This window comes from Pimephales promelas, chromosome 19, assembly GCF_988280905.1.
Source record: "Pimephales promelas chromosome 19, fPimPro1.hap1.1, whole genome shotgun sequence".
In the NCBI taxonomy this organism is placed as follows: domain Eukaryota; kingdom Metazoa; phylum Chordata; class Actinopteri; order Cypriniformes; family Leuciscidae; genus Pimephales; species Pimephales promelas.
The window spans coordinates 1,000,001-1,025,727 of NC_142787.1; the positions used below are offsets into that span (position 1 = coordinate 1,000,001).

Sequence of the window (25,727 nt, forward strand, 5' to 3'; positions counted from 1 at the left end):
CAAAACAGCCGCTGGCATCATCACGCATGCGTCACTGCCCGGGTCTGTCCGACTCGCTGCCAGAAACTCATAGGTTGCCTTGAGGTGGGGGATTTTCTTTCACTTTGTACTGTTTCACTTTTAGTGGTGGGCTGATTCATTAGGAGAGAGTCTTGACGACGAGACGTACAGTAGCACAAACACACACCGATATGAAACAGCTTCGGTCTGGTCAGACTGTGAGTGATATGAAGAAGGGGGAGTCTTCAAATAAATCCGGCTTTGCTTACCATTCATTTGGACTCGGTTTTTCCTGCGCTTTATTAAGTGTTGTCACAGAAAATACATTTCCGTACAAGACAATTGGTCGAAATCAACACGGAGACACAATGTCCAACATCAAATCAACACGATTGCATAAAATGAGAACTGTAAAAAAATTGAAAGTCACAAAGGACTTACTTTTAGCTTCTGACCAACACTGTCTCTCAGTACTAGTTTTAGTGCTGCGTTCGACACTATAGATCATAAAATACTGTTAGATTGACTACAAAACTGCACTGGGATTCATTGACAAGCATTAATCCTATCAGACTTATCATTTTGTCTATTTAAAAAAATCGAAGATAACGTCAGTAAATTATGGCGTGCCACAAGGATCTGTTTTAGGCCCTCTGCCATTTAATATGTGTATATATGATGCTGCTTGGTGATTTTATAAGAAAACATTATGCCAATTATACTCAGTTATTCATATATTAGATATATTAGTCAGGAGGTGAAACAAAACCACTCAATGTGAAAAACTCAGACTGTGAGTGATATGAAGACGAAAAAGTCTTTAAATAAACCCTCGACTCATTTTTCTGTTGTCACCGAATGGAAGCACAGAAAGACAGAGTCTGTGTCTGAACACTAGTTTTAGTGCTCCGTTCGACATTATATATCATAAAATACTGATAGATTGACTACAAAAATGCACTGGGATTCATTGACAAGCATTAAGTCAATCAGACTGTTATCATTTTGTCTATTTAAAGGGGAAAAAAACAAAGATAACGTCAGTAAATTATGGAGTGCCACAAGGATCTGTTTTAGGCCCTTTGCCATTTAATATAAATATATGTGTGTGTATATGCTACTGCTTGGAAATATTTTAAGAAAACATTATACCAATTATACTCAGTTATTTAGATATCAGACTGTGAGTGATATGAAGACGTAAAAGTCTTTAAATAAACCCTTGAATAATTTTTCTGTCGTCACTGAATGGAAGCACAGAAAGACAGAGTCTGTGTCTGAACACTAGTTTTAGTGCTGCGTTCGACACTATATATCATAAAATACTGATAGATTGACTACAAAACTGCACTGGGATTCATTGACAAGCATTAATCCAATCAGACTGTTATCATTTTGTCTATTTAAATGGGGGAAAAAAATATCAAAGATATTCCACAAGGATCTGTTTTAGGCCCTTTGCCATTTAATATATGAAGAGTTCAGATGCAAAAGCCTCTAAATGCCATTTGAAATTTTCTTCTAAAATGACAATTTTTATCAAGCTTGTATATTTAAGTTCAGTAATTTCACTTAAATGACAATTAATAGGTAATCTTCATTGCCATTTAAGTGAAATCACTAAACTTAAATATACAAGCTTGATAAAAACGATCATTTTAGAAGAAAATTTCAAATGGCACTTAGAGGCTTTTGCATCTGAACTCTTCATATATATACATATATGTGTGTGTGTGTGTGTGTATGCTGCTGCTTTGTAATTTTATAAGAAAACATTATGCCAATTAAACTCAGTTATTTATACATCACACTGTGAGTGACATGAAGACATAAAAGTCTTTAAATAAACCCTTTTGACTCATTTGGACTCATTTTTCTGTCGTCACCGAATGGAAGCACAGAAAGACAGAGTCTGTGTCTGAACACTAGTTTTAGTGCTCCGTTCGACACTATAGATCATAAAATACTGATAGATTGACAACAAAACTGCACTGGTATTCTGGGACAGGTTGGTACCATTTTGTCCATTTAGACAGGGGAAAATCAGAAATAACGTCAGTAAATTATGGCGTGCCACAAGGGGCTGTTTTAGGCCCTCTGCTATTTTAAATATACATGCTTTATTTGATTATTTTCTATTATATCGTATTATATTCATGTTTTCAATATAAAGCTGCTTTGAAACACTCTGTGTTGTAAACTAAGGGGACTTTACTTACTAACGCTTGGTGATATTATAAGAACACATGGGATTCGTTTCCGCTGTTATGTCGATGATACTCAAGATATAAATCAGTCTGGAGTTCAACAAAACCCCTGAATGTGAAGATGTAGGAGTCTTCAAAGAAGTTCTTTGGACTCGTCACCGAACAGAAGCACAGAAAACACATTTCCTGACAAGATCGAATCAACACAGAGACACAAAGTCCTCAGTTCACAGGGAAATCAGACACTAAACCCGGTCCGGTCGCTGAGCGACATCATCATCTGCCGCACACCTTGATAAAAGTCTTCTTCATCTGAGAAGAATTTGCTCGACAGCCCTGACTCCGGGCGCTTGACATGTTTGAGCACGGCTCCGAGACGACTTAAACACCTGTCTTCTCTCTCTCTCTCTCTCTCTCTCTCCTTGGAACAGACACGACCACACCAATAATTACAGCTATAAACACCTGAGGGGATCCGACGGGTTTTGATAGTTTCCCAAATATTTCCGGCTCCATAAATAACTCTGCAGATTCGTCCGCAGGCGCTCGCTTCAAAGACCAAGGCCAAACGTGCTCTCTTATCAATATTTGTATTTTAATGGCAAGTTGGCGTGATTTAACCTCCGGCTGACGGAGATCTGAGCTTCGAGCTCCATCGTGCCTCGAGTTTTCAGACCAAGCGTTCATTGTGTCCGTATTGAAGTGGCAGAATGGGTTAAAGAGCTTTTTTCTTAAAGAGGGTGTAATCCAGTGTCTGTTACTTATCGCCGTCAGTCAGAGCCGCTCTGGATGGATTATGACACAAAGCCAGTGTTCGTCTATTGTTAACACCAAGAACAAGCCCTCAGCTTTAACTTCAATCAATCGCCAAGACTTAAGAGTTAAATTGTTAACTCAAAAAGGGATCCCCGATGGTCGTGTAAAATCAGCAGCTTAGCTGTGCATTATGGGTAAAGAGCTTGAATCAAGAACACAACATTTATAATCTTCACTTTTTGGCACTAAGAAAAATCCTCCAATTTGGAAGACCTTACGGTTTGCTTTACAGAGGAAAATCAAAAGAGCTCTAGTTGTGGCATAAACACTAATCAGGACAACGTTTCCCGTACATGACGTCCCTGAACACTCTTATCGACAACATTAAAAGTTGAGAAAAACCTGGAAGACGCTTCAAAAATGTAATTTCACAGACATACGGGACTTTCACAAAGCCACCATATCATCATCATCATCATTATCATTCCTATATGCTTTCATAAAGGCACAGCAGGGTTTTTGTTCAGGTTTAAGTGTGTATGTTGGTAAATCAGTGAACTTTCCGACTGAAATCAACACGAGATACAGAACTGGTGCCATAACTACACTTTTCAATCTGACTTCAGTTACTGTACACGTGTTTTTCTTCACTATAGCCACACAATCACACGGCCAAAGACTAGTAATAAATGATGTCATTCTACATCAATATCAAAGTAATGATACGCAAGGAGACACATTCGCACACATGCACTCAAACACAACTAGATGTGCGTCAAAGCACCAATAACACACTGAAAAACACAAACATGTGCATCATGACACTAAAACTTCACGAGAAGCGATTGATCAGATCTAAAGCAATGTGAACGTCTACTGAGCTTAAAGGGACAATTCACCAAACAAACTTTTTCTGCTGATATTTTGGGCACCATTGACTTACATAGTATGAAATTGTTTGGTTTGCCATATTCTTTCAAATATCCATGTGTTCAGCTGAGAAAGACACTCATGCAGATTTGGAGTGATTGAGGGCGAGTAAATTATCGATTTTTTTTTTTATATCTTAAATATCCCTTTAAGATAAAACAAAATGAGATATGCATCAATGATTTAAAGCACCACGTCCCAATAATACAATTTGACAATCAACACAAACATGTGCATCATGACACCAAAACTTCACTGCTGTACGTTTGAACAGATCTAAAGCAAGGTCTACTGATCTTAAAGGGACAGTTCACCCAAATTATAGATATACAAACTGAATGAGATATTTTGGGCACCATTGACTTCCATAGTATGAAAGAAAATACAATGCTACCCCACAATTATTTGGTTACCCATATTCTTCAAAATATCTTCCTTTGTGTTCAACTCATAAAGGTTTAAAACAAGCCGAGGGTGTACTGTCCCTTTAAGAGAAAACACAATAATAATACATCAAGAATACACTGACAAACAACACAAATGTGCGCATCATGACAACAAAACTTCACATGCATTGCTGTAAGTTTAAACGGATCTAAAGCAATGTGAACGTCTACTGACCTTAAAGGGACAGTTCACCCTCAAAAAAACACGTTGTTCCAAACCTGTGCGGGATATTTTGGACACCATTGACTTCAATGGTATGAAAGAAAATACAATGGTACCCCACAATTGTTTGAGTGCCCATATTCTTCAAAATATCTTCCTTTTGTTTGAAACAACCCGAAATGATTCATGTTTTTGTGTGTACTGTCCCTTTAAGACTCGCATCAAAGGAATGGATGGAGTGGGATTCTCTTCTCCTAGAGTAATTACAGGCCGGCGTTCAGCTGTTCCCACACACACACACACACACACCTGGACTGTGATGATCGAATCCTAATGGAGAGACTTACGGCTGGAGAGACGGGTCCGTTGGGGAGGTACGGCTCGGGGAGCATCAGGAACGGGTATCCGGAGTACGACGGTTTGTACATCCCGCCATCGTGATGTTTGGGCACTGGAGAACCAGAACAAGAAATCTGTGAAAACTTCCGTCTTTATGACCTACAGGAAACCTTCTCGTGCTGCTGTACACACACACACACACACACACTCTCGTAAAATATAACGATGATGATCAATCACAGATTCTCTTCAAAGCGGTTTCGGTTCTAAAACACAAATAACGGAAACAGATCAAACGTGTTTGCGATAGACCAGAAGAAATATCAAATGAGTCAACGGCGTATTTACTGATGCGGATTTCAGGTTTTCCCCAAGAAAAGTCCATCGGTGGCAGACCCAGACGAAAGTTTGTAATTTTCCCAATTTAACACGCTTTCAATCAACATGAAGATTAAAATAAAACTTTTTTATTTATTTATTTTTTTTTTCGAACAAGAAGCGTTTAGCACATTTCCAGAGACAATTTTGTCTCTAGAAGCCACACACACACACACACACACAGATTTGTGGAAATAAGGTCACACACAAACAAGTTTCTGTGTGTATGTACAAGTTTGTGTTGGTGAGAGTGTGTGTTTGTAAATGTGTGTGAGAGAATGTACAGTGTGAGTACGTAAGTTTGTGTGTGAGAGAGAGAGTGTGAGTATATGTGTGTATAGTGTGTGTGTGTGCATCCAAGTGTGTATAGTGTGTCTAAATGTGTACAGGGTGTTTGTGTGCGTCTAAGTGTGTGTGTGTTTGTCAAAGTGAGTGTATAGTGTGTGAGTGCTTGAGTTTGTGTGTGAGAGAGTGATTGTACAGTGTGTGTGTTTGCGTGAGTTTAAGTGTGTGAAGTCTCACCGTCGTCCAGATGTTCTCGTTTCTCCGTGTAGATCCTCTGATCCTCCTGCTGTCCTCTTCTGATCACCTGCTCATTACAAACACACTTTATTTCACTCACACGAACATCATCCACAGCACGCGCGCGCGCGCACTCACACACACACACACTTACGGCAGGGTGCGTGTTGTTCTGGCTGATCTCGGACTCGTTGACCAGAGATGACTTGAGATCGGCCAGGTCTCTCTCCGTGAACGCGCTCTCGCGGATCTTCTCCTCGTGATCTCCTCCTTCATCTTTAAACGCGATCATCTCATCATTCGCCCCGAGATCATCTCCTCCTCCGCCGTTCAGCTGCGGCATACTGTACTCTTCCAGACAACTTTACTAACCTACTTCTGAGTGTTGTCGTCCTCGTCGTTGTTTAGCGCGCTCGGATGAGCGTTTGAGACCCGCGCGCGAGAGAGAAAACTTCTGTGTGTGTGACGATCCGCGCGCGACTTGAAAGTAACAAACAGTCGCGCTTTAGAAGCAAAGCAAGATCAAAGAGACCGACGCGTGATTGACAGCTGAAATGAGCCGAGGGGAGGGGGGGGGTTCTTAAAGGGACACGACACTTTTGAGTTTCAGGGCTCTTTTTGATGGAGATCGTACGAAACTGTTGCATACACACACACACGAATAAAATGCGCACAAACAAATGCAAGTGATGTATATTTTAGACCATCCAAATGATTGAATATACTGAAAAATATCCAGTTTCCCTTCAGAAGAATTTCTTGAAGTTAGAAGAGATTTGGTATTTATATTGGCAAAGTATTAATTAAAAGTTAATAAAATTGGGGGGCATCATACTATTTTATATAATTAATATAATATAGAAATAAGTAATATACAAATATTCCGAATGTATTGAAACGTTTGTAATTACCTGTTACTATGGATGCTGACTGTACATGCTTTTAAATCACAACTTAAGACATATCTGTTTGCCATGGCTTATTCATCTTAAATATTTTTATGTTATTCTATTTCTATTTTTATGCTATTACTATTGTTGTATGTCTCTATTTTATTTTACAGTGAGAATGTAAAGCACATTGGTCAACTTGTGTTGTTTTAATAGTGCTATACAAATAAAGCTGACATTGACATTACAACTATAAGTTATACACACAGTAATGGCATATGCATGTGCTGATCAGAATTAGTGAAAAGTATGACGTTGTTTGTGAAGCACAGATCGATCACCTTCTTGTGCATGACTTATCTTTTACTTTTGACTCTTTTTCAGTGAGTTTTAGGGTAATATTAGCCTAATAATGATGGCTTCCTTCATTCCTTCCCATGCTGTGCAATAATATCCGAGTACATTTACCGTCATGATCTACAGCTGGGAATAAGAATTAAATACAAACAAAAATGTGCCTGATATTTGCATAAGGCTGCATATTTATACAATATCTCCCATGCATATTAATAAATGGATTAAAAATGGCCTCTTTAATGCATGCAAATCTAAATTATAAATGAGACCTTGTTTATTTGCCTTGATTAAATATAGACAGCTGCTGATCACGAAGCAGTTTTTCCTCATCATTTTCCTAATGATTTCTCTGTGTTTTCCAGCATCATGAGCTCGTATCTGCATGCCGTCAGTCGGACAGAGGGATCAGGTTCAGGCTCAGCTTGGCCTACATCGTTTCTTTATCTCTTGCACAGACTTCAAATGTCAGAAGTGTATAATTTACCGTTTTCGAACAAAGCCACAAGGGCAGGAAACACGTTCACTGAGCAAAAGTTGTTGGTTTATAGCCTATGTTTGCGAGAATCTTGTTCGTGATGCACACACGATATCGTCTCAAAACCCCATCATAATCTTTAACTTTTACTATAAGTCCAGCTTTTGATATTTATACGGGAGCGAATTCGAGTTGAACACACAAGCATTTCCATGGAACAACACCATCAGGCTGCGTTTCAAGCTTTGATGGTTTCCAGGATAAATGCAGTTCCTAAAAATTACATACTGTGCTTCCTAAATAATCTCCAGGCGCATTTAAGTAGCAAACTAATTAAATCACATCCTTTAACTGAGGTCGAGCCACATGTGAGGAGCCGGGCGCGCTCCCGCCGCGGAGCGCTTTATTGGCCGCGCCCTTCAGGCACAGTTTCCATCATGTTTCTGAATTATTAAGAAACAGGATCATTTTATTGAGGATCATATTCCCCATAATGCTGCTCGTGTGGGTGTGTGTGAGTGTTTGGTGTTGATGTCGATGAACTTCATGTCTTGGTTATCACAGGGGTCGTCGGTGTCAGGAGAGAGAGACCTGCTTTTGTAACCTCTCTCTCTCTCTCTCTCTCTCTCTCTCTCTCTCTCTCTCTCTCTCTCTCTCTCTCTCTCTCTCTCTCACACACACACACACACACACACACACACACACAGGATTAAAGATTGAAGATTCGAATAGCTTTATCGGCTACATGGTGAAAGAAATCTTTACATTGCCAAAGCATTATAATAATACAATAAAAATAAATAAATAAAAATGACAAAAAAGTAACATTAAAATAAAATAAATATAGCATCATTTTTTTTAATTTCCTCATATTTATAACAGTGTTATAAATTCTCTCTCTCTCTCTTTCTCTCTCTCTCTCTCTCTGGAAACAAAGGGGCTTGTTAATGCAGAGACTTGCCTGAGCCTTTGATGTGAAGCACAACCATTCAAGCCTCTCTCTCAAATATACACACACTCTCTCTCACACACACACACTCACACACACACACCGATATACTCTCATCTGCACACGCGCGCATAACACATTAATGAAAAAGCATAATCTGTCTGTGTTTCTGCTGCCTGTGAAGCGAGTCGCGGGTTCTATTTTAAGACTCGCGAGATCGGCGCGAGCGGCGCGTGCAGGAGCGCGAGCACGAGCTGCACCTCTGCAGTTTTACCTCAGTGGAAACTTCAGTTTACCTTCACTAACTCACAGCACTCTCGAGCAAGCTCAACTTTTTCCATGTACAAACTGTTTTTGTTTGTTAAAGAAAAGGTGTTTAATTCGCTGCTAACAGTTTCAGGTTCATTAGCCTAACATATGAAGTAATAATGAACTAGACTTATACAGCGTTTATTAATCTCTGTTAATTTAATAATTTACTAATATTAAAATCTTGTAAACTTTAGTTAATGCACTGTGAAGTAACGAACAAACAATGCTGGATTTTTATTGACTAAAAACAAAGACTAAATAGAGTAGTTAACACTATTTTACATCAGTGTCCGTTACATAGTAATAACAGTAAATGATGCATATATGCAACTAACCCTCAACCAAACCCTTACCCTATAGTTCATTAATATTACTCAGTACTTAAATATATAATTAAACTGTAACAATGACACTTTAAAATGATAGTATTGCGCATAGTTCATGCACTGTAAAAAAAAAATATTTTCAAGATTTGTGAACATTTTTTCTTTTGTCAAATCAACTTAAATAATTTATTTAGTTCAGGTAACTTATTATTTTGAGTTTCTGATGATTAAATCAATCTCCTTCATTGTATGAACTTAACATTTTAAAGCAACCAGTTTACTTAATTTAAAAAAAAAGTTAAACCAACTATATTTTTTTACAGTGCGTTAATACACTCATTAATGTTGATGAACCTTTTTGTAAAGTGTTACAAATTCCCTCTTCCTTTAGGGTTTAATTTGACAAAGTAAAATAAGTGCTTCATATCAACCACACTTATTAATTATACAAATTATAATAATACTTACTGAAATCCCCACTGGACCAAATACTGTGACAGATTAATGATGTTATATTGCACAATTATAGGGTTGAAGTTGCATTGTTTAATTTGCATTTATCATTCTCCCTCCTCTGCGTTTCTCTTTATCACCAGAACAGAGCTGAGAACGGAAAGCAGCGGCTTTAAATTAAATGTAATATTTTTAGCATGAAAGTGTAATTACAAACTTTTGTAGCAGAAGTGTCAGTCATGTAATGATCATAAAGAGCTTTAATGTCAAGCATTAAAGCTCTTTATGGCTCTTTTCTGCGTTCATTTGACATGTGATTTCATGTGATTTCTGACATTTAATGCTGTCTCACGCAATATCTATAGTAAATCCTCAGAACAAAGTGTGGTTTAATTCAATGTTATATTGTTTGAGTTGAATTTATTGCAAAGGAAACTTCAACTAAATAGATATTGCTCCACCTTTCACTAGCCAATTTAAAATAGCTTTTTTTGTTACTTTAGAGTTTACTTTAAAAAATATTAGTGCAAAACTTGCAAAAAAATTAAGTGAATTTTTACTCATTGTTTTTTTCCATGTGGCAGAAATATGGAGGAAAACATTTTATTTTGCAGTGTGTTGTGATAGAGTTGTGATACAGTAGAGATAGAGTTATGTAGAGTTGTGATAGAGTTGTGATAGAGTAGAGATAGAGTTATGTAGAGTTGTGATAGAGTAGAGATAGAGTAGAGATAGTTGTGATAGAGTTGTGATAGAGTAGAGATAGAGTTGTGATGTAGAGTTGTGATAGAGTAGAGATAGAGTTGTGATGTAGAGTTGTGATAGAGTAGAGATAGAGTTTTGTAGAGTTGTGATAGAGTAGAGATAGAGTAGAGATAGTTGTGATAGAGTTGTGATAGAGTAAAGATAGAGTTGTGATGTAGAGTTGTGATAGAGTAGAGATAGATTTGTTATAGAGTAGAGATAGAGGAGAGATAGAGTTGTGATGTAGAGTTGTGATAGAGTTGTGATAGAGTAGAGATAGAGTTGTGATGTAGAGTTGTGATAGAGTAGAAATAAAGTTGTGTAGAGTTGTGATAGAGTAGAGATAGAGTAGAGATAGTTGTGATAGAGTTGAGATAGAGTAGAGATAGAGTTGTGATAGAGTAGAGATAGAGTTGTGATAGAGTAGAGATAGAGTTGTGATGTAGAGTTGTGATAGAGTTGTGATAGAGTAGAGGTAGAGTAGAGATAGAGTTGTAATAGAGTAGAGATAGAGTTGTGATGTAGAGTTGTGATAGAGTAGAGGTAGAGTTGTGATAGAGTCGAGATCGAGTAGAGATAGAGTTGTGATGTAGAGTTGTGATAGAGTTGTAATAGAGTAGAGATAGAGTTGTAATAGAGTAGAGATGGAGTTGTGATAGAGTAGAGATAGAGTTGTAATAGAGTAGAGATAGAGTTGTGATAGAGTCGAGATCGAGTAGAGATAGAGTTGTGATGTAGAGTTGTGATAGAGTTGTAATAGAGTAGAGATAGAGTTGTGATAGAGTCGAGATCGAGTAGAGATAGAGTTGTGATGTAGAGTTGTGATAGAGTTGTAATAGAGTAGAGATAGAGTTGTAATAGAGTAGAGATAGAGTTGTGATAGAGTCGAGATCGAGTAGAGATAGAGTTGTGATGTAGAGTTGTGATAGAGTTGTAATAGAGTAGAGATAGAGTTGTAATAGAGTAGAGATAGAGTTGTAATAGAGTAGATATAGAGTTGTGATAGAGTAGAGATAGAGTTGTGATGTAGAGTTGTGATAGAGTAGAGATAGAGTTGTAATAGAGTAGAGATAGAGTTGTAATAGAGTAACAGGAAATCTGATCAAATTCCCTGGCGTGAAAGAGACTGAACTTCTATTGGTTTCTCACTCTTCTCAAACTAACAGATATGTAGAAACTCCTGCTCTGTTCTGTGTGAAGTATTAATATCAGTGTGACAGCAGAAATGCAGAGTCTGAAGCAGAGTCGCTTCAGTTTCCAGATCCAGATTCAGAGACTTCAGTGGAATAATCCCTCTTACATGGAGGAGAAGATTGAGGAGAAGCTTTACGGCTCTTGGGGGATTCATGTGTTCACTGTGAAACCTTGAAATGGTGTGTGTGTGTTTCTGAGAATCAGAAATAGTGAAAATATGAATTCCCAAAGACACACACACACACACACACACACACACACACACACACACACTTCTCTCTCAGTGAAGTGAATGAAGCATCACCACACCATTAAAGCCTCTTATGGCATCATACACACATTCTGGCGTGTGTGCGCTTGATAGAGGCATCATGCACAACAATGAACAATCAAAATGACTTGAACAACTGTACAACAGCCCATGATCATCATCAGCTCGATGCGCACGCATAATATGCTTAAAATGATGCAAATGTTTATGTTAGTATTATTTATGAATATGATACATTATTGTGTGTACATTATTTCCATGTTTATTGTTTTATTTATATCCTGTGCATTTGAGTGGCAACGAAGGCATTGAGTTCAAAAGGGTTTTCAGATAATGCACTGGAAACTCTTTACAGTAAAGTCTCACTTCTTCACATTAGTTCATGTGTGACAGTTTCAGCAATGTTTACAGTTTTTGAAACTATGGCTCCATTTCTTGAAACTCTACATACAAAACCACAAAACACACACACACACACACACACACACACACACACACACACAAGATGCAAAACATCAAAACCAAGTAAAAACTATTTTTACGTCGTAACATCTTAATGTTTAGCTGCTACACACACACACACACACACACACACACACACACACACACACATACAACACACACACCCACACACACACACACACGTATGTGCAGAAATAGGTGCACAACTGAAGATTTTTACACAGATATTGAATCTGAATTGCATCTTTAATCTGAAACTGGCTTGAGCTGAATAATAAAACAATAAAGCTCTTACAGAAATAAAGTTGCGTTTATGACTTTAAACCCTAACGCTCAAAATAATTAATTGGTTTGAGTTGGGCAAACTTAAATTAAACAAATGAGTTAAACCAAATGAGCGTTTATGAGTATTTAGAACTTCCCATTACTTTTGATTTCACGAAACTGACACACTTTAAATAATCTGAATTGTTTCATTGTTTTGACTTTCATGAACTTTTTCTTTTAATTTAGACAAACTTAAATTTAGCTGAAATGTTGCCACGACACTCGAAAGGAAGAGGATTATGTTGGGTTTTAATGGAGGGTTGTGCGTTTGGTTTCAGAAGATGATGCACTCATTCAGCAAGAGCTAATGCTATCGAAGCGTTGTGTTAGCACTTAGCAAGTTAGCATTTACTGATTTAGATAAAGCAAGCCAAGTTTTGACTACTACAAATATTTAAGTTGAGATGACACAATAATTTCAAGTTAAGCAATATCTTTACTTAAACATTTTGATGTTACTGATTACCTGACATTTGTAAAGTTCTGTCAGCTAATTCAAGTTTACAGTGACACACACACACACACTGTAAATAAATATATATTTCCATAACAAAAATGTGAGAAGGGTAAAAATTATTAAATTTAATTAAATCTAAAGTGTTTTGATTTCTGAGATCATTTGGCATTAACTAATGTTAAGAAATACAACCTTTGATATGAATAATGTTAGTAAATGTTGAAATTAACATTAGCTGAGATTAATAACTGCTGTAGAAGTATTGTTCATGTTACAGTAATAAAGTACTTAACTAAAGAATGTGCAATTTTTGGTAGAAAATCATTTACAAATTTTCTATGTAACACACATGTTTTTGTGAAAATGTTTAATATCTTTAACATGAATCAAACTATTGTATCCGAATCCACATTTATGAATGTTAATGTTGTTGTGCTTTACACACTCGTGTTTCCAGTATCATTCATGAATTCAGGATGTTATTTGACTGTTTTTTTCACATGATGCCACAGAAGAGCCGTCTCTGCTCTGTTCTCCGATCAGTTCTTCAAGAACCGCTTCTCTTCTACTGTGAAGAACGTTACGGTTATCCACAGAATAGAGTTAGGGTTAGAGTTAGGGTTAGAGTTAGGGTTATAGTTAGAGTTATAGTTAGAGTTAGGGTTAGAGTTAGGGTTAGAGTTAGGGTTAGAGTTATAGTTATTTAGGGTTCGAGTTATAGTTATAGTTATAGTTAGGGTTAGAGTCATAGTTAGGGTTCGAGTTATAGTTAGAGTTATAGTTAGAGTTATAGTTAGAGTTAGAGTTAGAGTTAGGGTTAGAGTTATAGTTATTTAGGGTTCGAGTTATAGTTATAGTTATAGTTATAGTTAGGGTTAGAGTCATAGTTAGGGTTCGAGTTATAGTTAGAGTTATAGTTAGAGTTAGAGTTATAGTTAGAGTTAGAGTTAGAGTTAGAGTTATAGTTAGAGTTAGAGTTAGAGTTAGAGTTATAGTTATAGTTATAATTATTGTTAGGGTTAGAGTTATAGTTATAGTTATAGTTATAGTTATAGTTATAGTTATAGTTATAGTTATAGTTATAGTTATAGTTAGGGTTAGAGTTATAGTTAGGGTTCGAGTTATAGTTATAGTTATAGTTATAGTTAGAGTTAGGGTTAGGGTTCGAGTTATAGTTAGAGTTAGGGTTAGAGTTATAGTTATAGTTATAGTTATAGTTAGGGTTAGAGTTATAGTTAGGGTTCGAGTTATAGTTAGAGTTAGGGTTAGGGTTAGGGTTCGAGTTATAGTTAGAGTTATAGTTAGGGTTAGAGTTAGAGTTAGAGTTAGAGTTATAGTTACAGTTATAGTTATAGTTATAGTTATAGTTATAGTTAGGGTTAGAGTTATAGTTAGGGTTCGAGTTATAGTTAGAGTTATAGTTAGAGTTAGGGTTAGGGTTAGGGTTCGAGTTATAGTTAGAGTTATAGTTAGGCTTAGAGTTATAGTTAGGGTTAGAGTTAGAGTTAGAGTTAGAGTTATAGTTAGGGTTAGAGTTATAGTTAGAGTTATAGTTATAGTTAGAGTTATAGTTAGAGTTATAGTTAGGGTTATAGTTATAGTTAGGGTTAGAGTTAGAGTTATAGTTAGGGTTAGAGTTATAGTTAGAGTTATAGTTATAGTTATAGTTATAGTTATAGTTATAGTTATAGTTAGGGTTAGAGTTATAGTTATAGTTAGAGTTATAGTTAGAGTTATAGTTATAGTTAGAGTTATAGTTAGGGTTAGGTTATATTGTTCTACTGAAGAACCATCTGCTCAGAGGAGATCTCACGGATGCTGAAGGACCTCGTGTTTTTAAGAGGGATTCTCATGATGTGATGTGACTCCCTGCATGAACTGTATGTGTGCGTGTTGTTGTCCGTGTGGAGCTGCTGCGGTCGGTGTGTGTGTGTAGTGGTGTGTGTGTGTGTGTAGTGGTGAGAGAGCGGGTGGAGCGTCGGCACACGGACACTGATGTGGCTTTGGACAGGATGTGATTCTTATGATGGATCACTGTTTAGATCTTTGAGTGAACACTAACCACTCTGTGTGTGTGTGTGTGTGTGTGTGTGTGTGTGTGTGTGTGTGTGTGTGTGTGTGTGAGTGAGTGAGTGAGTGAGTTTGTGTGAGTGTGTGTGTGTGTGTGTGTGGTGTGTGTGTGAAAGAGAGTCTGGTTTTGAACAACAGTGTAAAGACCGTAGAGCTGAACTTCATGCGGACTGAAACATGTCCAGAATGCAGTTTGGGAGTTTATAGAAAACATCATCGGCTCTGTTTATCACAACAGAAGTCAATGGAAAGTCCCTGTGCAGCGTCAGAGAAACACACGCCTGTGTGAACACGTCCGTGAGCATGTGTGTGTGTGTGACTGATCTGAATCTGCATCTCCATCACTGGAATCAGGAGTTTTATCTTTTGTTTATGTTCTGTCCTCAACAATTATCAGCAATAATATTGTGCTCAATAAAACGAAACGCATTTGAATTATAATTAATAAGTGTACAAATCACTCGAACATTCTCGTTTATTTGTCTATTTGCCATCACGTGATACCGGTTTGCGTCTCGCTTCAGTCTTGTTGATTGACAGATTGGTTTATGAAACCACTTGTTTGCTAAACACTATTCACTATTTTTTTCTTTTTGTCGTAATTATTTTACTCACTGTAAAAAAACATGGAGTTCATGTCATAGTTGATGCAAACTTCCCTCGGCTCGTATCTCTCTCAGTGATCGCTAGTGTTGTTAACATATAGCTTGGCTTCTTCACTAGCGTTTGTCGAATTCTTCGTATTGTAATTAATGCCCCCACTTAGTTTACCAAATTATATGAACATTAAAAGTGTCTATAGGAAAAGAAAGAAATATTGAGCTTTTGTTTATGTATATTTATTTAGTTTTTATTTGTATTTTTTCCCCTTCTTCTTCTCCGTTATTTTTGTTATCCCTGTTTATTTGTTTGAACTTGTTTCAATATATGTGATATCTGTAATGTGAAGCATTCCTGTTATATACCGTATTTTGTATTTGGATTTATTTCTCAATTAAAAAAAAAGATAAAAAAAAAAGATAGCGTTTGTTTGTCATGTGAAATACACCAACCAATCCTGACGCGGCGGATCAAGCTCAAATGTCATTGGGCGGTGTGAAGTGGCGCGGGAATTTCCCGATCTCTAATTGGTTGAAAACTAAGCAGCCAATACATTAATATTCACGTCAATTCACTCTTATTTTGTTATGAACTGCTCCGAGACTGGGAGATGTAGATCCAAATGCAGCTTTAATATAAGAATAGTCGTACAGGCAGGGTCGAGAATCAGCAGACAGGACAATGGAGAATACACAATGGGAATCCAAGAAGCAGGCAGAGGTCAGGGCAGGCAGCAATAATCAAAATCCAAGAACAATCCAAAAGTCAAAAAAACAGAAAACAAACACAGAAAATGCTCAGAAATGCAGACAAACAGTACAACAAGACTTCGCAGGGATTGAACAAATGAACCAGGTATATATAGACAGACAAACAGGATGATACACAGGTGAATGCTATAAGAGAACGAGGTACAGGTGAGTGTGATCAGTGAAGATGAGTCCGAGCAATGAGTTATGGGAAATGTAGTCTGAGAGTGATACAAGACTAATCTGGAGTGCCTTCTGGTGGGTATCAAGGGCACTCCAGCTGGTGACCGTTACATAGCCCCCCCTTTAAGGAGCGGATTCCAGACGCTCCTCAAAATGTCCAGGAGGGAGGTGGAGCAGAGGCGGACCTGGGGGCGGGATGGAGGGCCAGGCCCGTGGAGCGGAAGAGGACCTGGAGACTGCGGCGGAGCTGGCTGTGGAGGCGACCAGGTCGGAGCAGGCTGTGGAGGTGGCCAGGGCGGAGCTGGCTGTGCGGGAGGCCAAGGCAGTGGAGACCCCTTTGGTGGCCACGGCGGTGAAGACACCTCGGGCGGCCACGGCGGCGAAGACCCCTCTGGCGGCCACGGCGACGAAGACCCCTCGGGCGGCCACGGCGGTGAAGACCCCTCGGGCGGCCACGGCGGCGAAGACCCCTCGGGCGGCCACGGCGGCGAAGACCTCTCAGGACCAGACACCGGCTCAGGAACAGACACTACAACAGAAATGGTCACAAGGACAGATACAGACACAGAAACAAACACTGGATCGGGAGCAGACACTGGATCGGCCATCTTGTCCGGAGACACTGGATCGGCCATCTTGTCCGGAGACACTGGATCGGCCATCTTGTCCGGAGAAACTGGATCGGCCATCTTGTCCGGAGACACTGGATCGGCCATCTTGTCCGGAGACACTGGATCGGCCATCTTGTCCGGAGACACTGGATCGGCCATCTTGTCCGGAGACACTGGATCGGCCATCTTGTCCGGAGACACTAGCTTGGAGGAGGCCATCTTGTCCGGAGACACTAGCTCGGAGGAGGCCATCTTGTCCGGAGACACTGGCTCGGAGGCAGCCATCTTGTCCGGAGACACTGGCTCGGAGGCGGCCATCTTGTCCGGAGACACTGGCTCGGAGGCGGCCATCTTGTCCGGAGACACTGGCTCGGAGGCGGCCATCTTGTCCGGAGACACTGGCTCGGAGGCGGCCATCTTGTCCGGAGACACTGGCTCGAAGGCGGTGACGTGAACAGAATCTGGATCAGCAGAAGTGATTTGAACAGTCTCTGAATCAGCCATCTTGTCTTTAGACACTGGCTTGGAGGCGGCCATCTTGTCTTTAGACACTGGCTTGGCAGAAATGACGTGAAGCATCTCTGGCTCGGCAGAAATGACGTGAAGCGTCTCTAGCTCGGCAGAAGTGACGTGGAGCGTCTCTGGCTCGGCAAGAGTGACGTGGAGCGTCTCTGGCTCGGCAGAAGTGACGTGGAGCGTCTCTGGCTCGGCAGAAGTGACGTGAACAGGCTCAGACTCGGCAGGGCTGACATGGAACTCAGGCTGGGCTGTCTCGGCAGGACGAGACTCTGGCTGGGCTGTCTCGGCAGGACGAGACTCTGGCTGGGCTGTCTCGGCAGGACGAGACTCTGGCTGGGCTGTCTCTGCAGGACGAGACTCTGGCTGGGCTGTCTCGGCGGGACGAGACTCTGGCTGGGCTGTCTCGGCGGGACGAGACTCTGGCTGGGCTGTCTCGGCGGGACGAGACTCTGGCTGGGCTGTCTCGGCGGAACGAGACTCTGGTTTGACGGTCTCTGGCTGTACGGTCTCTGGCTGGAAGGTGAGCGCGGGCTCGGCAGGGCTGACGGTGAGCGCGGGTTTGGCAGGGCTGACGGTGAGCGGGGGCTCGGCAGGGCTGACGGTGAGCGCGGGCTCGGCAGGGCTGACGGTGAGCGCGGGCTGTGGAAGCTCTGCTGAGACGTGACGAGGCTCTGGAAGCTCTGCTGAGACGTGATGAGGCTTTGGAATGAAACTCTCTTCACAAACGGAGACCGCCTCTCTCCAGTTCAGACCCGAGAGATTGGGGAGCTCCCTCGGGTTGACCTCCTTAGCCCCTAGCTGGTAACACAGCTTAATAGCCTCATCACCGAGAGAGCAGGAGGCAGCGAGAGGAACAAACCCCCAGGTATACTGGAACAGATCACGGCTATCCAGGGCCAAGGCCGCGATCTGACCAGCAAACTCCCGGATTTGTGCTGCTGGATTCATTTGTTGGTCGGTTGTTGCTGGATCTCGGTGTGGCGAAGTCTTCTGTTATGAACTGCTCCGAGACTGGGAGATGTAGATCCAAATGCAGCTTTAATATAAGAATAGTCGTACAGGCAGGGTCGAGAATCAGCAGACAGGACAATGGAGAATACACAATGGGAATCCAAGAAGCAGGCAGAGGTCAGGGCAGGCAGCAATAATCAAAATCCAAGAACAATCCAAAAGTCAAAAAAACAGAAAACAAACACAGAAAATGCTCAGAAATGCAGACAAACAGTACAACAAGACTTCGCAGGGATTGAACAAATGAACCAGGTATATATAGACAGACAAACAGGATGATACACAGGTGAATGCTATAAGAGAACGAGGTACAGGTGAGTGTGATCAGTGAAGATGAGTCCGAGCAATGAGTTATGGGAAATGTAGTCTGAGAGTGATACAAGACTAATCTGGAGTGCCTTCTGGTGGGTATCAAGGGCACTCCAGCTGGTGACCGTTACATATTTATACACTGCAATATCGATTTACGTTTGATGAAACTATCGTTGAATACATGAAGTTAAACTGCTAATACAGGCGAAACTGGAAAAATCTGAATATCGTGCAAAAGTTCATTTATTTCAGTAATTCAACTTAAAAACTGAAACTAATATATTATATAGACTCACACTGTAAATGATTTCTGTTGTTTTCACAGGATTATACTGTTTTTCTCAACAGTTTCTTACTGTATAATCTATGTACAGTAAGTTACAGTAGATTTAGTTGTTTTCACAGTATTAAATTGTTTTTTCAACAGTTATGTACTGTGCACACAGTTGACAGTATGTTACTGTAGAATTGCAATGCATTCTGGGAAATTATCAGTTACTGTTAATCTAAATACAGCAGTGCAATTGACCGCGAAAAACACCACGCACAGTTCCACGGGTAAAATTGCTAGCCTACTAATGTTATTCTTACATTTAAAATAAAAATGTAGCACTGGTTGACCATTAACAGTCATAATTTATGACATAATTTATGTCAGTGGGGTGTGCATGAGAGCATATTTGACTTTGGAAGAGTTTCTCTGTCGTGTCAGTGGTGCTGCTGTCTTTTCTGCCGACCTGCAACTTCTTCATCTGGTAAGTAATAATTCTTATAATGTGTATGCAAACGGATTCTAGCTAATAATAACTTTAAAGTTATTTAGAATAGCTGACCACGATTTCTATATTCAATTTAATATATTCTAGACATTTTAATATAATATGTATATGATAGGCTACTCTTCAATGTAGCCATTTGGGATGTTACTGTAAATTCAAATACATTAGTACGAAATGACCGCGAAAAATAACCACAACAAGCTGCCATTGTATGAAGAACTCTTCAGTTCCCTTCCCTCTGTAAGAACACGCAGGCCGTGCATCGCGTCGCTGTCGGTCGGCAACGTTTTCGCCATACATCTGGTTAGTAATTCATATTTTTATGCAAACCATATGAGTTAACAGATTACCGTTAGAAAGAAGTGGCCGCGGAATGTTCGATAACGTCTGTATAAGTCAGACGCGGATTTCTTTTATGTTGATAGCCTTACTTGATTAAATGTGATTTTATTAACATATATTTCATATGTAACCTCTTATACGGTCAAAATGGTCTAATCATTTTGTTATTTACCACGTTAAGTCGGTGGAAGCGCCTGCACGTTCATTATTTTATGACTTACAGGGGTTAGGAATTGATAATCGATAAATGTATCCTGAAATCGGACATCCAAGGTTAGGATTCGGATTTATTGTTATAAAATTAAAGTGCCGATTCCTCTTATTGATTTTTTCACGCTTATTTTCGTGTAAATCCTGACCTGGTGTTCTGCCATTATAACGTTACCTCAGTGATAAAGTTGGACCGCGGAAAGCGCCCAAGGTGTATTTTTGTCCAAAATACAAAGCTATGTGTGACATTTACAGTATTTGTTGTGGTCTTTGTTAATCTTTGGTTATCATTAACGACACATACACGAGGGAGTTAGCCTGGTGTTGAACACTTTACTAGCGAACATAGAATCAACAACAACAAAAAAAACCCGGGTCATACCAACTACACAAACTGCCTGGGGGTGTTCCGGTAGGAACCATTCACTGCATATACTACAGTATTGTCGGCTATAATATCATTTTTTTTTTATTTTTTTTACTATGTGTAAACTGACATGTACTCATTTGAAGGGAACGATGCCTTGTCAATCTTTTTTTAAGTCATGTAACTTAGTATCACACAAGCAAGATTTAGCCTACGTTTTCACGTGATCGTAAATGAATTGATTTTAAACAACAGTCCAACAAACAAGATTTTAGTATTAAGTGAATTACACTTTAGACATCATTTTGTCTGTTTTTGCTGTTTAGCCAAAACAACAACAAAAACGTACTATATTTTAACTGTCTTGTCTGTTCTCCTTTTCCACAGGTGTGAGCTGTGCATGTTAAGAAGACCCCTATCCATCTTGACGACCGATGAATTGTAAATCTAATCTAATTTAATTATTCTATTTATCTAACTACTACTACTATACCTTGGTCCAGTACTGACCCACTGAGAACATTTTAAACGGATTTTTATCCATCTGTGAATTTTGTCTATCTGCAAGTTGTTTAGAATTGTTGTGTGAAAATAAACGTTACAGTACAGTTTAAGGTTTAATTGCATAAAAGCTTGGATAGAAAACTTCCTATTGCAAAAGTTAGAACATAAGTCTGCATATAAATAATTATTGATACCGTAATGCAAGTTTTTCATGGCACATGTGCATGATGAGGTTGTTTTGTGTTTATTTTTTATTTTTTTTAAAGGACACTGGATAACTTGTCATTTTGTTATACTCATCTGGATTGGTGGTTTACTCGTCAAAGCTTTTATAGTTTATAAGTTTATATGTGTCTCCCAGCCCTGCAAATCTTGTCCCTTAGATAGAAAGCAGCCAAAAACCCTTTAAAATCAGCAACTGACCAGTTAGACAGTCTATCTCAAACCAATAGACAATCTTAGACTAGTTTAAGCTGTTTTACCCCAGCAGGGAGTGGGTGGATGAGTTGTTATGAACTATCTTTCTAATAGATTGATCAGATAGCACCCCTTTAATCTTTTCTATTTTACCTGTTCATGATAATTTTTGCATGTATTTATGCATAATTGTTCATGATTGTCATGCATGATATTTATTGTATTATATTACATTTTTATTATTAATGTATTTAATTGTATTAATGTATTTAAATGTATATTATGTAAATGTACTAATGTGTTTGAAAATACACAATAAACCTTGTGCAGTTAAAGCTTCAATTGTTCTTTTTTCTATTTCCCATTAACAGTTAAAATAATATTTCTACGGATTTTCTACAGGTTACACAGTAGCACTATAAAATAAATACAATAACATTTCATACTATACAGTATTATTAAAAATTAACAGTGTAATTCTGTACTTTAATATGGTAAGAAATTACAGTAAAATAATGTTATTTAATTTGCAGTATGCTTAACAGTACTGTAGTTAGTGTTACGGTAATTTTACTGTTAAATGAAATACAGCAAGTACTGGATAATTGTTGCCAGTAAGTTACTGTTAATTTGACAAGAAATTTTTTACAGTGCATTACATGCAAAGTGAGATATTTCAAGCCTTTATTTGTTATAATTGTGATGATTATGGATTACAGATATGAAAACACCAAAAAAATTAGAATATTGTGAAAAGGGTTTTCTCCATAATCATCAAAATTATAACAAAAAAAGCTTGAAATATCTCACTCTGCATGTAATGAGTCTATATAATATAATAGTTTCACCTTTAATTTGAATTACTGAAATAAATGAACTTTTGCACCATATTCTAATTTTTCCTGAAATGGTCAAGAACATGCTCATACCTTAAAAAAATAAGTTAAGCAATTTGAAACTTTTTAAATCAGTTATACAAGATCTAACTAATTATCTGAAGTCTGTTTAATGTAATTTAAGTTGAAATGAGTTCAAAATTCAAGGCCATTGTACTTCATTTCACGCAGGAACTTTTTTTTTTTTTGGTTTTCTTGTGAATTATAGTGATATAAATAAACAAAAACTCAATTCTTAAATCTCCCTTCAGGATAAGGGGAAGCAAAAACAAATCCTTTTTGGAAATAAAGGCGTGTTAATTCATGATTACATTTGACATTTATTAATAATCCATTTACTAACCATCGCACAGCAAGACTCGCCAGAACTCAGACACACACTGCTATTGTGCAGATAACACAACATCTAATACATAAATTAATAAATAGAAAATCTACTGGAATCCAGCTGGAGTGTCCATGCCGGATTTATTCTTATGAATGCTGGGAAAACATGGGAGTTTCATGGAGATTGTCAGGATCATTTCATACAAAGAACAACAAGAACAAACAAACAGAGAGAGAGGAAGAGAGCGAGCGAGCGAGAGAACAACACTTCTGTTTAAAGAGTGAATGTGTGAGTCTGAGAGCTGGATATGACTGACCCCTTCAGGCGGAGGGCTGAACTGCAGCAGAATAACCCAGCAGAACAACCCAACAGAATAACCCAGCAGAACAACCCAACACACACATAAAAGATGAGGAGCCTGCATTAGATTCTATTCAAAAAACTCTATTTGCTAACACTTTATTTTACAGTGTCCTTGTTACACTTACCATAATAACAACAACAGTAAATTATGGATTATTACATGCAATTAACCCTAAAACAAACCCTAATCAAGTACATGTTAATAAATACTACTAAGTACTTAAATATATAATTACACTGTAAAAATGACACCTTAAAATAAAGTGTAACCATCTTTATTTTAAGGTGGCATTGTTAGTGTAATTGAAGAGTTCAGATGCAAAAGCCTCTAAATGCCATTTGAAATTTTCTTCTTTAATGATGATTTTTATCAAACTTGTATATTTAAGTTCAGTAATTTCACTTAAATGGCAATGATAATTACCTATTAATTGTTATTTAAGTGAAATTACTGAACTTAAATATGCAAGTTTGACAAAAATCATCATTAAAGAAGAAAATTTCAAATGGCATTTAGAGGCTTTTGCATCTGAACTCTTCAATTATACATTTAAGTACTCAGTAATATTAAGTACTCACTCATAGGCTACTCACTACAGGGTTAGGGTAGGGGTTAGTATTAGGGTTAATTGCATGCAATTATGCATAATTTACTGTTATAACGACAGTAACTACATGTAACATAAATAAAGTGTAACTCTTTAAGGTGACCTTGTTAGTGTAATTATACATTTAAGTACTGAATAATATTATATTAATTAATAGAGTTACGGTTTAGGGTTTAAGATTTGGTTTAGGGTTTAGGGTTAATTGCATGTAATTATGCATAATTTGTAGTTATAACTACAACAATAACACTAAAATAAAGTGTTAGCTAATATTGCAACCCTAAACCAAACCCTCAACCTAACCATAGTAAGTGCATTGAGTAAATTAATATCACTCAGTACTTAAATGTATAATTACACAATGACACTTTAAAAAATAAAGGATTACACTCTATTTAACAGTGTCCTTGTTAGACGTTATACAGTTACTGTATAATTACATGCAATGAACCCGAAAACAAACAGTAACTCCATTAATTAATATTACTCAGTACTTAAATGTATAATTACACTAACAAGGACACCTTAAAATAATTAAGAATTGAATTTCTGATATGTGAAATTGTAATTTCAACAAGAAATAATTTCTTACTAATAATGGTATATATAATAAATAATGGCCATCTAGGAGAAACAAACAAGATTAAACAAATGAAGGAAATTATGAATAGGTTAAAATTTGAATTGTAGTAATTTTACAATTTAACATTAAACCAGTTGATTGATATAAGAAATGCAAACTTGTATTACAAATTTTGTGCAATGTGATGTTTAAATATGCAAATGAGGCTTTATCTAATTGTATATAGACTAATTTGCATACATTTCCAGAACAGAAATCTGAACATTGGATAAAGAAAGGTTTTTACGCAGGGGATTTCATAAATCAGAAAATACTGCCAACAAACAGAAAAAAAAATGTTCATATGTTTTTAAGGCATAAAGTGTTTTATAAACCAGGCGAATGGTACATGAATAACACTGGAGTGTGTGAAGCTGCTGAAGAGCAGATTTATATCTTTACAGATGTGTCCTGTCATTGAAATCTATGGGTGCAAATAAAGTGCAATAAAACACACACTTAAAAGTGTATTTTTTATATTTTCGTTCCACTCATGCTGTGAATTGAAACATAACTTTATGAAAATCCAAAAAAACCCTCAAAATTATTCTTTGCCTGTTGTGACTTGCCTTAAATTGATAGTATATGTTAAAATATTATAAAGTTAAAATATATTTTAAATATTGTACATTACAACTAAATGTATTTGTAAATATACGATATGAGTTTCAATAGAAATGAAGGTAACGCTTTACAATAAGGTTCAATAAACATGAACTAATAGCAATACTTCTACAGCATTTATTAATATTAATTTCAACATTTATGAATACATTATTCATCAAAGGTTGTATTTGTTAACATTAATGCACTGTGAACTAACATGAACTGCTGTATTTTTATTAAGTAACATTAACAAAGATTAATACTGTAACAAATGCATTGTTCCTGGTTAGTTCATGTTAGTTAACTAATGAACCTCATTAGTGATACCGAAATGACATTTAAAGTATGTGTTATTGTACCATAAATGGTTGTCAGTCCACTTTAAAAGACAATAGAAGTACTGAAAATGACATATAAAGCACTTTAAAGTTCAGCTAATTGCATTAAATATAATTTAAACTATATTTTCATTTAATTACAATTAACATAAAGTCATTAAGTTCAGTTTACACAACTTTTGAACTATATTATTTCTGTAAAATAAGCACTCTTTCTAAAAGTTAAAGTCAGGTTTTAAATTATGAAACTGTTAAAATCGTTTCTAAAATGTCTTTATAAATAGGAAAAAGGTCAAGTGCTTAGTAATGTTTGTTAACGGACGCGGATCTGTGT

General features: G+C 37.6%; 1 protein-coding gene across 9 annotated transcripts in view; it reads right to left on the minus strand.

Moving 5' to 3' along the window:
• Positions 1 to 6,249, minus strand: part of tcf7 (transcription factor 7) — a 58,814-nt gene extending 52,565 nt beyond the window's left edge. For 3 of the 9 annotated variants that reach the window (XM_039663548.2, XM_039663551.2, XM_039663552.2), the window contains exons 1-3: positions 5,896 to 6,246; positions 5,742 to 5,808; positions 4,850 to 4,953 (exon numbers count right to left, since the gene is read on the minus strand). In XM_039663548.2, the coding sequence (XP_039519482.2) occupies positions 4,850 to 4,953; positions 5,742 to 5,808; positions 5,896 to 6,084 (360 nt within the window). In that variant the 5' untranslated portion in view covers positions 6,085 to 6,246. Of the gene's footprint in view, positions 1 to 4,849; positions 4,954 to 5,741; positions 5,809 to 5,895 lie in introns of all 9 variants that reach the window. The other 6 variants (XM_039663550.2, XM_039663554.2, XM_039663549.2 and 3 more) reach the window with 5 other exon arrangements.
• Between the last annotated feature and the right edge of the window lie 19,478 nt (positions 6,250 to 25,727).